Source organism: Syngnathoides biaculeatus, chromosome 1, assembly GCF_019802595.1.
Source record: "Syngnathoides biaculeatus isolate LvHL_M chromosome 1, ASM1980259v1, whole genome shotgun sequence".
Taxonomy (NCBI): Eukaryota; Metazoa; Chordata; class Actinopteri; order Syngnathiformes; family Syngnathidae; genus Syngnathoides; species Syngnathoides biaculeatus.
The window spans coordinates 12,082,853-12,100,282 of NC_084640.1; the positions used below are offsets into that span (position 1 = coordinate 12,082,853).

General features: G+C 38.9%; 1 protein-coding gene across 1 annotated transcript in view; it reads left to right on the forward strand.

Annotated features, from left to right (window-relative positions):
• Window positions 1-17,430, forward strand: part of csmd2 (CUB and Sushi multiple domains 2) — a 234,610-nt gene that overhangs the window by 44,520 nt on the left and 172,660 nt on the right. Inside the window, exon 3 of the mRNA XM_061816677.1 lies at window positions 2,137-2,276. Coding sequence (XP_061672661.1) covers window positions 2,137-2,276 — 140 coding nt within the window. The remainder of the gene's footprint in view (window positions 1-2,136; window positions 2,277-17,430) is intronic.

A 17,430-nucleotide genomic window follows, 5' to 3' on the forward strand; every position in this document is an offset into this window, starting at 1 on the left:
TGACGTTATCACGTCACTATTTAGGAAATTGCTTCTACCTCCATTTGCTGATTATTAGATGGTTTGCTATTTTATCACTCTGTGGCCTGTGTGCAATTTGGCCTGAGGTTAGAGGTGATGAATATGAGATTATCCAAACACCCTCGTAAAGCATTTGACCTTGACATTCGATGACCTTTTTAGCGTTTGTCTTTTCCTAGCAAGAGACGTGATTATTTTGATAACTGAAGCATTCCTTTAGGCTCTTTGGTTTGTATAATAATATGACATCAAGTTGCAAATTCCTCTTTGCTATTTTGTCAATGACAATAATTACTGATTCTTCAGCTTCCTTTTTTGATTTTTACAGAATTTATTGATTGGTGAGATACTGGCCTTGAGTCAAGTATCCAAGCCATTGTTTTCGAAATCTTGCTAAATGTTCATGCAAACCTCATTAAACCTCATTTTATAGCAGAAAGAAAAAGTGGTGCTGGTTTATAATTGAGAGTTATGTAATGAACATGATTTTTTTTTTTTTAAATGGAGACGTTCATCCATTTTGACAAAGTATCCTGTTCCATTAATCCCAACCAAGCCTGAGTCGATGCTCGCTGCTCCGTAATGAGAGAATAAGCACAGCGATGTGGCCGAGCGAATGAGGGAGACCGTCGACGGGCGCTAACACGACATGGCTTTAAGTAGGACGACTGCATGCGCGAGAGCTGACTTTAAAGGAGATCAGTCTGATAAATACGCTTGATGAGGCTGGATGGTTGAGCCTTCCCGGCGTGGCGTAAGCGAGCTGAGCCGTCATGGTGGCAGTTCCACAGCTTTGATGAAGCGGAAACGATTATGACATTAGGTTCTTTTGAAGCCTCTTTGATTTATTTATTTAGTTTTTCGATTTTTGTACTACAGTTTCCTGAGTGTGAACTTGCATTTCACAACTACGAAATCACCTCCGATGGTCCTCAGGTTCACCTGTAATTTTTGTACAATTTCATGGACAAGTGGAATTTCATCCATGGTTCTGGATTGATCCACTTTTTTTCAAAGGCGGAGCGGGCGGGGCTTGATTTTATAACCCAAACATTTAGATCAAGGCAGAAGAGTGGCAACGTAATTAGATTTTTCTGAATTCACTGTAGCTTTGCCAGTAGCTTAAACTTTGCCTTTGCACTGATTATAGAAAAATAAACGCAATCACGGCCGCTCAATAGACTTTTAGAATCATTCAGACATAATCACGCCTCTGTTCATTACCATTAATTTGCTCTCAGTTAAATGTGTGACCCACAGGCCCGATTTGTAACTACAGTGGTTCTAGGCTGACACGGGGCGCTTGTGGTGTATAATTGCTTTGCAAGGAGAGCCAAGTGGGGCAGCTTTGCTGCAATGCTTTAGGGTTAAACGAGGAGAGGGTCGCACAACTCGCTTTGACACAGTTGAACAATTGGCAAGTAATGCATCATCACAGCGATCTTTTATTGGACCCTTTGTAAGTGTCTTGTTGCCAAATCATTTGCAAGTGAAATGTCTCAATTCATAGGAACTTTAATTATCTAATTTTTTTATGGAGGACTTTTCACTTGTTGCCTCTTTCTATAAACATAAGCCCGTCAGTGGGTCTGCAGTGATAAAAATTCATAGCATCAAACTATGAATGCAGAACATATTTTGCGGTAAAAGCCTGCAGTCTTTCAATATTAGCATTTCTTTAATAAAAACCTTTAGAATGGGTCTTTTTGCTTCGTCAAGGTTTACATGCTTTTATGCATTTCATGATCATCTCATATTATTCAAAAACTTATCCCAAGTTTGCAGTGTAGTTGATACAAAATTTTTGTGTCTGTCCACATTCCAGTCTGTGTAGTTAATTCCCAATAACATTAAAGTGCTCAGCATAAGTAGTTATCATACTTAAATCATTTTGAATTTTTACATTTTATTCTCATAAAATTTAGAGGATCTCCTTATGGGTTAAGTCATTGTCTCAATATAATATACAATGCTTTTTTTGTTCTTCCCTAAGGCGCGGATATCGTTTTGACTTCACTGTGGATACAGCGAGAGGTGCACCTGTGGGATACTTCTGTCATTTTGCCGAAAGTTGTTGAAGAAAGTCTGAAAAAGTTGTTCTATTTGTCACTATAGATGCTCCAGACGCTTACCTCGTACCCGCCCTGACTTTGTTTTGAAACACTCCGGAACAGAAGAGCCAAAGATGCAACGTGTGCAAAATGAGCACTTAAAGGAAGCAAATAAGAGGACCGAACCCGCCGTTTCCCCAAGAGGTACCACATATTTTTTCAGCCGACATTCAAAGAAATCTCTGCTCCCTTGACATGCTTCGTGCCTCTAACAGTACTGACAACGTGAACACATCCCAAAAACACAATTCCATTAAAACCGTTTGACTCAGCTTCGAAGATGGCTGATTTGTGCAATGTTTACAAAGCAAGTCAGGAATTTAGTCTTGTCACACCTTTTAAAACAGACATTCCATTGGCCTGGATATCCAAACATAAACTTGGAATTGGTTAGAGCTGGAAAGTGCTGAAAAACTTTGTGAAATACTTTGAAAAAAATAAAAAGTGGTGGTTAACACTCCGTGCATCCGTCAATGGTAGCCACTACTTTTGATTGTTTGGGGCATTTGTTTCCAGTTGTGTTGCATGTTGTATTTATCCTCATCGTGGACTTCATGAAATGACATTAAAAATATCAAAAGATGCATTTACAGCCTAAACAAAATACTAATGGATCAGGAATGTTACATTAACTTGAATTTGTACTGTGTGTTTAAAAAAAAAAACAACAACAACAAGTGAAGAATTTTTCATCTGTACTCATTGCAAATTGTGGATGACTTGACATGGTATCCTTTTGTTGTGCTTCGCCGGAATGGATTTGTGTAAATCTACACGAAGACTTGTTAGTTAGCTGTCTTTTTACCTCTTGAAGAAACATGGCTTAGGATTTCCTGAGTCAGCACAGCAGTGTGTGACTTAACATTCCCGACGCCCACCCAGTCAAACTGACTGTGACACTAGTCAATCGTATCAGTGATGGGATCGCTTTGTCGTTGGACAAAAACCACAGAAGAAGAGCTGCGCTGAATTAGTAGAGCTGACAATGCTCCTGATTTGCATCTCAGCAAATGGGGTCTCTGTCATTGAGCCAAGAACAAAGTACAGAAGATCATGGCTGATTTGACCCAAGCGCAGTTGCCAAAGAAGACAAACACACTTGCAAGATTGCTTCCCAACTGCAGCTTTTAAAATTGTATGCACTTGCATTGCTTCATCCAATGCACTTGTTTAAGCAGCAGGTATGTTTCTTGCGGGTGTCAGACAATGACTACAAAAGCTCGGTAATGCTAACATGTGTTGAAATTGTGATGAAAATTTCTCTTAGATTGGCTCCCATTTGGTGTACTTATTGATAAGGATATAATGTCACGTGTGACATCTCAATGAGGCGCATGTATCTAATATTTTGCTCTCAAGTGGGAGAGGATGAAGTCGTACGAGGATCCATTTTGTATTCTAAAAATCGATGTGAATGTGATAAAGTGTCTTGATATAGTGTGGGGAGTTAACTGGGATAAAACAAACGAGAACAGACTCCCCTTAGTACCATCAGTGCTCATCCTAAAACCTGATTAGTGTATGGTCCCTGCACACACTGCATTGTAAAGGGAAAAAACACAATAACCTCAACTCTCTCTGTCGAAATAAAAAGTTCATAGGATGGACTGATGAGTGACCAAGGTTGCAGCGCGTCCACAAGGAATACAAGGGCAATGACACAACATATACTACGCATTGCGACTGGAATTTGGGGACCATAAAATTCGATCACGGAGCCAGTCAAGATTGCAACCTAAATTTTGCCATAGGCGCTGAACTTTTACACCCACTGATTTCCTCTGGTCAGCCATTGAAAGCGGGTGGAAAACAAGTTGCAGTCCGAGACATTACCTGCAACTCTGTTCACCTAGTCACTGCAAAAGGATAATTATGATCCAAATCTGCAACTGCCACTTCAAAGTACCCCCTTTGACTTATGCCTATTGATATACAAATCAGTGATTGAAAAGAGACGCAGCTTTCTTTTCTGAAAAAGATATGACAGTACAGTGAGGGTATGATCCTTTTTCTCATTCATGCGTATCCAGATTAAGCAGGAGGCAGTGCAATGGCTGTCAGCGCTAGCTTTTGATAACCCCTTTTTTCTCCTCTTTTACTATTTACCCATCAAAAGACTGCAAAACATCACCAGTAATGAGCTGCTCCTCCCTTCCCAAACATAAAGACCCCAGCTGTCATGGCGGGGAGCACGTCCGACACTTGTGCCTGCCTCCAGTATTGCGGCGCTGATGTGTGGATGATAATACCATCAAGAAGATTAGTGCCTCTGCGGAGAGCAGTCTCCCCGCTGTTGTCTCGCACCCATCACTTGCACTATCGAACTCAAGTTAAAACAAAGCCTCAGCGTGGAGCAGATGACTCGGATCTTGTTGTCTTTGATACAAGACTTGACTCGGTGGACACTGACAGAACCAGGTCCTGCTGGGCTTCCTGTTTGGTGTTAATTTTGTAAAATATATGATTTGTTTGTGGTATTTGCATTAAAAACATGCACAATTTTACACAGAATGCAGAGACATTCTCTGTATGTTGTTCAAACAGACTTTTTTTTTGGGGGGGAATTCTTTTCCTATGTTGCTTTTATTATCCAACTCTCTCCCCCCCTCTTGGATTTCACTTCTTGGCAGTATTTTACCCCAAAGGTTCAGCAGCATTATCAGATGGCTTGCTTTTCAGAGGAGCTGTAGGGAATTGAGTTTGACATTTCAAAGACATGAATGCCTTTGTTACCGAAAATCTCCATGGAGATCATAATTTAGATACTCTCTAAATAAGAACATATTTTCACACAGCTAAGATTAGCTAGTGTATAACCAATTGCAATCTCGAGTTTAACTGTATTCCTTTTGTGCTGAGTTTATCCAAATACAAAAAAAAAAAAAAAAAATTGTTGTCATACTATCATGTCTTGTATTACGTTTTGTACCATAACAATATCTTCCTTAATTGTTTTTGCCTATGCATATTTTGTTGATAGCTCATAAACCTTTAATGACAATGATAGGACATCAAGAAGGATGGTCATGCAAATAGAAAAAGTTGCCTATTCTTATATTTTAAAATTTTGATGCATTGTCCTTTTAAGAATTATAATACGGTAATTTTTTTTAAAATAACAATTGATTGATGACTGTAAGAATGGAAAGGTTAGAAGATAATTCCAACTTTGAGTGAAAATGGTTCCACAAAACAATAAGATTTAAATACACTACAGTTGGAGCTCCAGTGTTGGCTAGTGTTCTAATTATAAATCAATCTAAGCACAAAGACTGTTATTTAAAGGTAAATTTACAACTTATTGTAGCTTTAAGTCCTTTCTTCTCCCAGGTTCATCAACAGCTCTTCTTTCTTGCATTGTTTCTCGACTGCGACACCCTTGTGATGGATTAGTTTTCTTACAAAGTCCCGTTTGTGTGGATGGCAGATCCTGCTCATCTGTCAGGCCCCTGACTGCTTCCTTACCTTGCCATCCTTTATTAATGTTTCTTTCGGTGACAGAGCATCTTCCACACAGATTAGATGTAATTAACCTTTTAAAAGACAAATGTGCAGCAGTCGTTAAGGCTTCCAGGACGTTGCCGTCACATTCACCTCTATAGTGGATTCTCAACGTCCGCATTTCATGTTGCAAACACAATTACTCTAGTTTCGATTTCTCCCGACTCCGTAAATGACATGTAAACCATCTCGCTGTCACTCTCCTCGATGTTACCAGAGCGCTCCTCACTCACTCCTGTCTGTCTCTACAGCTCTTCCTCTGCATGAATTTTTTATATGTCCCTCACATGCCAACGCCGAGTTGCAAGGCAGACAAACGTGCCTGAAACACACTCAGGACCTACGAAGAACACACGATGATGGATAGATGAGAGACACTCCAATTTCCTGCCAGAGGATAAACGTGCCAAAGGGGGTAATGGAGTAATTGCAGAAACCGATTGACCTCTAGAGTCTGAACACAGATGAAAACATAAACTCTGACCTCCCAAAGTAACCTTGCGGCTGTGGCGCCCAATCACGAGAGTCAGGGAAAGGCGATAAAGTGTCGCAGAATTTCCCAACGATGCTTATTTCATGCATAATGTCTGTGTATATCACTCGCTGCCCCAATGACACATTTCACATTTCAGGAGGCAAGAGGAGAGATTGAGATGTCAGCGAGGGAATAACTTATGTTTCCAGTAACAAGAGCTAATCACGCTAGTCTCATGTAACGATGTGAAGGCAACACACATGGCGCGTTCAACCTTACAAATACGCTGAGCGCTGACCTTCAGGATGCACTTAAGCCTGTGTCAGTGTGTCAGATTTAGTTCAGTGCACACGTGCAAGTGCTAAAAAGTTGAATGCTCTCATCCGAACCTTGGTGCGCACCAAAAAAGCGAACTGAGACTTCTTGAAGACTTGGTCTCGCCTGGTAAAAATAGCATTATATTGAATTTTGAATGTAAGTACTGTCCAATAAGGTTATGACATTATGTGTATTTCCTTTTAATAAAAAAAAATCTTACTGTAAGGCCCGCAGTATAATCAGTAGTGGGGCCAAATCTGTCAAAATGTTTGCGCAATGTGCAGGATTTTATGACTACTTTTCATGGGTGGCCAATTGCCCCTTACTACTTATGCAGTGATTCATAATTTGAACCCCTGATGAACAACATCATACTGTGAGAGATTGAACAGAATATACTGTATAAACGGTATCTAATCAGACTCCCTGAATATCTATGATCTCTTCTTTGTTATCATCTGTTGGAGCTGTCTGTAGCTCTCTACTTCTATCTTGACAATTCTGCCATGTTTTTGTGGTTCAATTAAAAAAATAATAATAATAATAATTAAAAAAAAATATATATATATATATATATATTTTTTTTTAAGTGAAAAGTCAAAACCAGATGGTCTCCATTGCAGCACATCAGTAGATGTGTGGTGATTGGTGTGCGGCAAATAATTGCCAACTCTAACTGGTTTGAGCACGTTGCTCATTGTGCGGTGAGTGGTTTGTTTTTACTGACTGTTTGAAACTACAAAGACGAGCCCAGCCAAAGCGACAGAAATAAAAGTCAATTTTATCTGAATATTTTTTAAGGGTAGACACTGATGATGGTGTATTACACTTTGAGAGGTCTGGAGGTAAGATTCCATGATGAGAGGCTTATGTGAGCATTGTACCCAATATCCCAACAATTATGTTTATGTATTCATTTTCTCACTCCCAGGTAGTCCCTCCCTCGGCCCACCTCTGCCACCACATAGTGCAACCCCTCCCTTGAAGCATCCCATTTCGCACCATGGAGCTGAAAGACAGAGTGCCCTTGTAGGGCAATTATGTTCAGTTTGGTGGAAGGGGATCATTAAACTTAAAACATTCTCATATCTGGGGATTGGTTTTGGGTTTGGCCCCAAGTCACGCTGCTGTGTTTCATGCTGTATCAGGCCTGCAAGACTCCTTGCCCTTCCTTGTCTCTTGTATATTGCTCCAGCTTGCAAAATAAATAGGCCAGCAAAGCAAATAGCCTTAAATCAGCATCCTTAGTGAGAGCATGTGCCGCTTAGCTTATTTACACGTTTATTCCCTGGACAGCCGGTCAGGGTGATAATATTGAACTTTATGGCAACATTAAGTCTCCTTGCCTGCCTTGGTGGCCATAACCTCCTCTTATTGTCCTCCTAAACCTTCTTGTTGTGCCACCTTCCCTGTTAGCTAACCCAGTAGAGCGTAAAGAAAATCCGCCCCTCTCCATCAATAATTGGGGATCAATAACTGTTCAAATTATCTGCTGCAATTACATTTTACCCCAGTGGTCCAAATGACACCTTGCCAGCATGCCTGTCCCTGAAAACTCCCCGTGGTCAAACATCCCAGTATTCTATGATGACCTCTTCTGCGGCTAATGCACTTCTTATTGGTTGGCTGGCTTCCTTCCTCCTTCCTTCCTCCCCACTGGCTGACATGCCTCCACCTAAGTGCACACAAAGGGTGATGGCTAAGCAATAACTATGGATTACTTCATTAGCCATTTCCCCAACAGACTGCCTTTAACAAGCCCAGTGGAGAAACGCCTCGTGGAACCTGGCTCGTACATATTGTAGCAAATGTACCTTTTGGAGGGTTGATCATATTTTTCCATGCTGTTTCTAGTAGTAATACGAGCATATATATTCAATGTCATCACCCACAATGATGATGACAATGAAAATCCAATGAAATGTTTTTATTTACTTTGGTCCTCTTGGTAAATTGTTTATGAAAACACTGCTTTGTGTTTACTCCAACTTATGAATGCAGTTCACATAAGTCAATAATCCAATTTTTGTATGAAACCCATTCCATTTACACACACACACACACATATATATATATATATATATATATATATATATATATATATATTTGTGTGTTTTTTTGTTTTTGTTTTTTTTTTTTAGGTACTATTTTAATTCTTAGAATTTTCCAGCATGACCCCAGAAAAGTACTAGAAAAAAAATCCTCTTGGTTTGGAACAAATGTGTCCATTTACTCCATAGCATATTAAAATGTATTTGCAAGCAATAGAAGCAGTTATGCTAGAATGTTTGCCACAAAAAGGCTGACTTCCAAAACCATTTTTCAGAAGTATCCTCAAATGACTCCGACCGCACTATCAATTTGAGCTATATTTGTCATGAATTGACACTCGCGCACTGGCTTCCTTTACTATCTTCATTGCAAGGGTTTTATTGCCTCATCTTTCTTAAAAATGGCATCACTAAATATCTCCAAACATCAGTGAGGGAGGAAGTTTCAAGAGGTTTCACAGTGTGACAAAAACTGCAAAAAATGAGTTGATAATGTGTTTGTGCGTTTGTTTTAGAATGACCAGGCTGTTTAGGCTCAGTGGTCATAACTGGCTTCAGTATTATCATCAGTGGGGGCTTAGAATATTGGGTTAAGCTGTCTTATTACATCTAATGACCTGTTCAGTATGCGTATGGCAGTTTTAATTAGATTTTGATATAATCAAAGTATAATTCTGTTTTACATCAATAACTTGACACCAACACATTTCCAACTGAACCAACTTGACAGCATGCTACCATCATTCATGCTAAAACATATGCATTAATCAGGATTCAGTGTTCAACAGTGACACAATAGGCAAAAGTCATTGATTTTTACCAGATTTGTGAGTCACTTTACTGGAACATGTATGATATACTGCATGAAGACATTGTTCAATCAGGTATTAACAGCGCTTATTTTTCTCAACTCTGCTATGAAATCGATCTCAGCGAGTGAGTTTTTAAAATGGCTTTCTGTGATGGTGGAGCAGTGGTAGATACAAAAGCAGAATTTCTGCTGACACGGGATGAGGAGATCAGTCATTATGAAAGCTGCGACAGTATTATAGTCTAAATATTTGCTTTACCTTGGTGACCTTGGTTGAAAAACTTTTTACCTCTAAAAAGGTGAAAATCAATGTTCTGGGATGTTATATTTTGGATGCTTTTCAGCGCACCTGCGAATTTGTCATTTATTGATTCCTTTTTTTGCACTGAATCTAATGATCTCAAATAAAATCCAGAGAAAAAATACATTAAAATTCCTACTAATGGCCACACCCTGAGATCAGGTGTTGTCTTTTTTAAGTAATATCTGGTAATATTAGTAAAAATTCCCAACAAAAGAGATGATTTCTGTCCATGGTATTATTTACAGTATTTTTTAATAGTATATTACACTTCTCTCTCGCTTGTTAGAAATAATGTAAAATCACAAAAGTAATGGTTGAGTCCAGTGTGTTATGTTTTAAGTTTTATGTAAATTTATGGTCTTATACTCCTTCTTCTATCCTTACATTTAAACTCTTTCATGTAATGTCTTCTCACGCTTATTTCTTGGTGTCCATGCCACCTTTTCCCACTTGTGAATGTTTTATTGTCATGTTAAATGGTATACTACTCAGCCGTAAGGTCTTACAACGTTCCTCCATCTATGACAATACTTGCGTCCTGGCCATCTAACATCTCACTTTGTCGCAACTGAGGAATTCCCTCCCAGAGCATTTTTGCTTTACGTTTTTACGAAGCTTTTTATTGCCTTGCAAAAATCACCGCAAATGCCATTTTCGTGTCTGGTCATCAATCTCAACTCTGAGGGAGGGGAAATGAAGTCTGAGCAACTCGTGGATCCAGCATATATATTTTTTTCTTCCTTTTTCCGGCTTTTACACATTTCATCGGTCACCTAAAGCAATCTGTGACCCGTTCGCCCTCTGCGATGTCGTCTTGGATACTTTATCTCCGATGCGATCACAGTAAAACTGGGGTATACTATACGTGTTAAGCGCAATCGCCTGCAAAGTGGTTCATTCTCCACAGGTGACTGACTCTCTGTCAAATAAAGCTGCTGTGTTATTGCTTTTACAATGTGTTGGCGGAATGTGCCATGATTAGTTTGTTGCCACGAATTGATATAGCATATTCAGGATTTACAAGCAAGCAAGGTCACTTTAGCATAAGAATCTTAATCTGATAAACAGGTCTACGGTGCGGCTGATGCTAATGATTTCCTGTTAAAAGGTTGCCTAACGCCGGATACAACCTTCCTGCAATGTGTTGCAATGTGTGATGGGTTTCCGTGAAAAGAGTTTTGAGAGGGCAAAGGTATGTGCTTGAAATACAAAATTCATATTCTCCTCCTACTGTAGGCCTGCTTAGAGCCTGAATCCATTAAGATGGGTATCATTGCACATAGCAATTAGTTTGCCCAGGGGGAAGGAATTAAACTGGGGTCAAACCAGGGTGTCAACTATGTTGTCACAACATTGAAGTTTGCACGATCAACAATCCCATTTTTGGACAGAGGATGCTGTGTCTTTGTTGACAGTGCTTTACAACCAAATTTCTTTTTAAACGCCTTTTGTGCGTCTCCAAACAACGCTGTCCTTTATCAATTTTTTATTAGCTAAAAACAAAACTTTTTTTGGGACAGACACAAATGTCTACTTTTTCATCAGGTGTATGATAGTGTAAACTGCAAATATTGCATACCTTGCAGCAATACCTCCATTTTTTTTCCAAAGTTTTGATTGCAGGGCTCCTTTCACTTTATTCTAAATCACAAAAAAAAAAAAAACACTACAGAGGATTGATGAAAACATGCACAACTCAGAGACTTTTGCCAAGAAATATTTGGCCTACTTGATAATAAATTAGCTTGATTAATTGCTCATAACCTTCAATGATTTTAAACTTCATGTCATTAAATGGTCTTAATGTGTGCATTCTATATTATTTTTCCACATTATTATCTGTATTCTATATATAGCTCTTGTTTTAACTGAAAATAATAATGCCCAGTGTTCCAACACGATTTGGTTTGGACAAATGAATGGTGCGCTGTGCTTGGTAAAACTCTCACGCATGCAACGGTACCATAGGGCCCCATCATTCACTGCTTGATACATTAAACACAGTTATCATATTAACTCAGCTTATTAAACATAATTTGTGGCGCTGCCCTTGATAGTTAATTTACACATCAGCCACATTATTCCAATCATTTACCATCTATAATAAACCTGTCAGGACAGAGGGACAGTTTTTAACTAGCAGATACACTTGTTGTAGTAGTTAATTTCCATTATCAACCGCTGCAATTTCATGTTCCATCATCAGCTGTCTCTGCCGACAAAAGTCGTCTCGTAAATTTCTTAGCTGAGTCAGTGAAATTGTGTACATCGTATTAGGGAGAAGAAGAAGAAGCTTCACTGATGCTCATAATTTAAACATAAATGGATCAAGGTTGCAGCATAACACTAATGATAATGCACTTTACGATACTGCACACCCTCACTTAATTTTTCCAATGCTGACTCATCGCTTGCAACCTCGAACGACTTCACTGCACCTCCCGTTCTTCCCTCATCATCCTCCTTTGGCTTATCTCGCAATACGCGGTAGTCCCCTTTTAAGTCCGTCAAAATGACTAAAATGAGACCCCGCGTTGTTCAATTACAGAAAGAAATAAAAGGAAACCGTGGCCACTATGCTCAGTCATCTTCAAAGTCTTATTGATGATTCATTGTCACCCTGCTGAGCCTATGCTTTTATATCTCGTTCCACAATGATTCAACTAAATTATTTATGTTAAAGTTGAATTCTTCGAAAAAAAAAAAGTTTGGAATTTTTCTCATACCATACTGAGCCATCACATGTCATTTTCCTCACAATTAAAGCTTTTGTTGAGTTTGAATTTATTACATCCCATCCTCCCCCTCTTCAAATGTTCTAATATTCAACACATACTAATATGTTTGTAAATGTTTTTTTTTCTAAATTATAAACTGAGATCCTCCATATCTGCATCTTTCAATTTACATTATGCACATAGAATTTAGCAGAATGCAGTATAAAACTATTTTTGTTATTAAATAAAAACTCAATCCCTTAATTCACCATTGGTTGTGAAATACACAAAATTATTCATATAAAGTGTGAGGCTCGACTAATTTTCATTTCTAACAACATAACATCTATGCAATACAATGAAAATGGGGAAGTTTCAAAGCACCTTATGGAGAAACTGACTCATCAGTGCACATCAGTGTTCCCTGCTGTTGTTGTTGTATTAGCAACAGACCAGATTGCAGACAATAGTACACACACACACACAACACAAAAATGTGTATGACACTGAGGATCCGCCACTAATTACGCACTTCATGTGTTTCTGAGGATGATCAAACTGCTCCTCTAATGAGTTGGGACATCACAAAAAAAATAAATTGTGCACTGTCATTCAACTGGTTGACTTGTGAAAGAGCATATGTGCGAGGGATTGTTTGTGACTTCGCTTAAACAGTCATTATTACTCTTGTGGGCATTATTATTCTTCAATGTCTAGTTGAATGAATTGTAATTACATGCATACAGAATAGAAGTAATACTGTAAACAGGTAAACTTGTGCTAATTATTGCATCACTGCGTAATGACTAGGTAGTTTTACAAATGAAGAGTGAACGATGCAGCCAACCTATCACTGGTGCTGTGTAATGACTGAGATGTAGACCAGCCAATGACAGCAGAGATAATTATTTGCTCCAAGTGAAACATTGGAGCGATGAAAGATATGGGTGCAAAAGAAGAAAAAAAAAATACTGCAACATTGTCCAAATGCTAAAGAGCTAAGATCATATCAATGGTTTCATTGTTTTTCTTGGCACATCATGGCAAGCGAAAATAAATCACCTTGTCATTTTTAAAAAAAGCTCATGTGGTCGAATGTAGGTGGTTTGATTTCTCATTGTTGTCCTACAAGACTCTATCTACATTTTCCAAGGATCTAAGCCAAAATAGTTTTCATGGCAGTTGGTTCACTTTTACAAACCTGAATACAAAACAAATTACAGCTTCAAACGTCTCATTGTGACCGTCATCTAAATCCAAGATTGGCCGGGCTGCAATGAAAGGCTGATCCCAATAGACAGATTTCGACTAAAATTATATAACCATCAGTGTTCTCATTCAGTTTCCAAAAGGCAATTCAGCAAACTTGTCCTAAAATGAGCTCAGAACCTATTGTAGATATTTTCCCATTTGCCACGAGTATGGAAAATGTCCCAGCCATCTGCTCTGCTGAAATATTTAGTCATGCTCTGTTGGAGCAACCATCTCTTGAGCTCCGTTACCGCGAACAAAGAGGCTTGTGTGGTGGTGGAGCAGGCAAGCAAAAAGCCGCTGTCACGTCCACATCTGTGCACGACAATATGCACGTGCCAGTATGCAAGAGAAATACAAATAAGTTCAAATTCACAAGTGTTCGGTTTATTTCCCCGCAGTGTGCAACTGTCCAGTAATGCAACAGTGCAACCACCAAGCAAGGCACAGTAACTTTAAATAAAACTAATGTCCCGGTATATACTGTACAACAGAACACACTTTGATTGTAGTCAGAATGTCTTCATAAAATATGAAATAATCCGCTCTCTGTAAATGTCATGTATAGTTGTAAATGTACTTAAATGCATGGTGAGAAAGCCGCAGACCTTGAGATGACATGAACTACTCAGAATCACATTACGTTACATGTACCTGCTGCCTCGTCCTGACTGACTCTTATTCAGTATATGCGCGCGTTGATGTGTGTGTTCATTTTCTTTGCAAATCATAAACAAAACCTATGGTGGGAACTAAACTTGCATTAGGAAAAAGCAGTGCATACTTGCCAACATCAATATTAATGGGGGTGAAAGTGCTGAATGCTGACACAACTAATTACCTCTCGCTTGTCTGGAAGTGGAATCTCACTTGGTGAGGAGGTGGTATATTTGGGCTCAAGTCACGGGTTTAGGGGCAAATATTTTAACATTCCGCATGGAATGTTGGTTTCCGAGTGTTTGGAAAACATGCCGTGAATGTATAAGGAAGTCGGCCATTAATATGACACCCGTGAGATTTCATTACTTTTTGCACGTCATGTTAGCGAACCAACTTTGTAAAATTATTTGGAATTTGGTTGCTGTTCAAATGGTTGATTTTCACACAACAACAATGCGCATGGTATCGGAGAAAAGAACCAATTACACATGACCAGCAAGACAGCTTGGAAGATGACTGGGAGACATATTACGTCCCAGATTAGGTTTGTTTTCCAATCACCTCCTGGCCAAAGACCATATTGATTAAAACCTAATAACCTCATAAGATGCACCTTTCGCCTCCTCTACCGTCACTCCGTCCTTCTCCTCTTCCTCTCACTTGTCCCCAAAGAGAAATGACTCCCCCTCCCCTCACTTTTATAGAAGCACTGCATGAAAATACCTTTTTAACCTTCAGATTTGAAACATTTCCTTTAATAATCAATCATAAAAAATATTTCCAAAGATTGGCCTTGTAATACATTCATCAATCTGGGTGGTGGGAGTTTCAAACTCAAATGAGGAATGAAAAAAAAAAAAATTGGCAAGTTCAAATTAGCTTTCTTTTTGGTGCCACATTTAGCGAACAAAGATATGCATTTATGTCAGGGCCAACAACTTGCTCCAAATTTAATCATTTATGTCTGCTGAAACTTTCATGAGGGGAACCCATGTGGCACAAGGCGCTCTGCTCCAGCAGTTTGTTTGCAATTGTTGCTCGATTAGCTGCACACGAGCGCTCAGTCAGCGGTCACCTCATGGCCTTTTTTTGTTTTACAGGTCGCATTGTTGTAATAGCACTAGATCATTCAAATACTTATTTCCTCCATACGCTGAAACAATGTCGTCTTAAAGGCTGAGAGATAAAGATCGGTGTACAAGATGCATAATCAATTATTTATTGACAATCTGTACTATTATACCCAAAAAGTAAAACAAAGTAAACATAAGGGGTCAATGAACTCATCCCTGGGGAATCCCAAAAGACCATTTTTTTTCCGATTCATAAAGTCCATCACCCCATCATAGTTCATAACATAACCTGTTCTTGGTGGCTATTATAATTTTCACAGAAAAGCCTGATGATTTTCTTTATTTTGAAATGGGGGAACACATCCAAATGCATGCTGTTCGCCGTGATAGAGTGAGAGAGATATCTGCACCGGACAATGATCTTAATCAGCCTGTCGACTTAATCTTACTGAAGATCCCTGACCTTTATTGGTTTTATTACTTGTAATCACAAGTCCTCAAATTTGTGCCTTTGGTTGCAGTTGGCATTTGCACTCTCATTTTGAGTATTTTCCACATGACGATTCTTGGTTTGCTTCTCAAGTTTATACATTTTCAGAATGTATGTGTCTCTGGTGCATGCTTATGCTTAATGCTCTTCTTTTCTTGGTAATTTCCGTTCCAATTTAGTTGATGTTCATGTCAAATATTTACTTTTATTTTTAGGCCAAGTGGCTCCTTTTCCTAATCTTGTTTGCATTCTGCATTTAGATACTTTTACAGTGTCTACAATAATATATTGGCTTGTTCTTTTGTATCAATTGACTTTTTTTCGTCATTTTCCCATTTTTTTTGTTCTCTACAAAGCGAAGAATCGTTCTAGCAAAGCAGAGACTGAAATTCTCTTGGATAGAAACAATAAGTGAGGTGAGCATGGTGTCAATGTGATCAAAACAAGCCAATGATTTCTTGGAATCAGTTAGCCTGAGTTGATAAGTCAAGACCAAATGCACATGTGAGGTGAATTAACCAATTCCCCCGACCCCCCTCCCTAATTAAACATGTGCCCCTTTGTAAATTAGGATGGCAACTCTTCAATCAGGCATTGAAGACCTTACAGTTTCTTATGTGGATTAAGTACACTAGTTTCCAATGTTTGCAAATTCGCCACGTCTCCTTTGTCCTCTTGTCTAAGTCCTGTTTTGTACGCATTTTCAGACCATATCCTCCTCCACGATCAATGTCAAAGCCCTTTAAGCTCATTTTCATTTGCTAAGCCTTCCAACTGGCTGCATCCAGACACTGCTTTTCCACAAGTCAGAATGCATGTACACGTTCCTTCACCTTCTGCGTTGACATGTTTACAGTGATCCTCAAATCACACCATTCACATAAGTGAGAGAAAACTGATGCTACATAGTCAGATTGTATAATTTGTGGTTCATTGAGGTCAGCATGATTTAGCTTCTTTCGCCACTCAGATTATTGTCTCGGGATTTTTTTTTTCTTCTAAAGAGAATAAAAGGTTTTCTCACATGATGGAAAATAAAAATGAACTGTCCTTCTCAAAGCAAGGTTTGTCCTTTGAAAAATGTGATTGTTCACTTCCCTCCAATCTTTCAGCTGTTATCTCACTTCAAAATGGGGGCTGGTATTTATTTTATAATTTTATCGTAACTCTCCCGTGTCAAGCCAAATACAAAAAAAAAAAAATGCTGACTGGAAGGCTTTTGAAACAGCAGTATTCTTGTGAGGTGAATGGCAATAAAGCCGCTCGCCTGAAAGAGCTATTAAGGCGCAGACTGATCAAGCATTCCTTTTATCAAAAAGAAATTAAAAGAGCTGGAAGGGCATAATTAAACAGGATCGTTACGAACCTTTGGTGGAAAAAAACAAAAAGTCCGCCACGTTCCAGGGTATTTGCTTGGATCGTTAAGTATTACTGTAGGAATGAATTGAACAAGATGATGAGACAAGAAGACCTTTCTAAGATTTTGAGCCAGCACTCCAATTTGAAGAGTTAACCCGTACGACAGTGGAAGCAGTGGGCCGTGAAACTTCCTTTGGCCCAAATGTTTTACTCCCCTCACCACAAAATAAGATGGAATGCATCATTTAAAACAAAAAATAAATACCCGATAGAACAAAGAAACTGGCT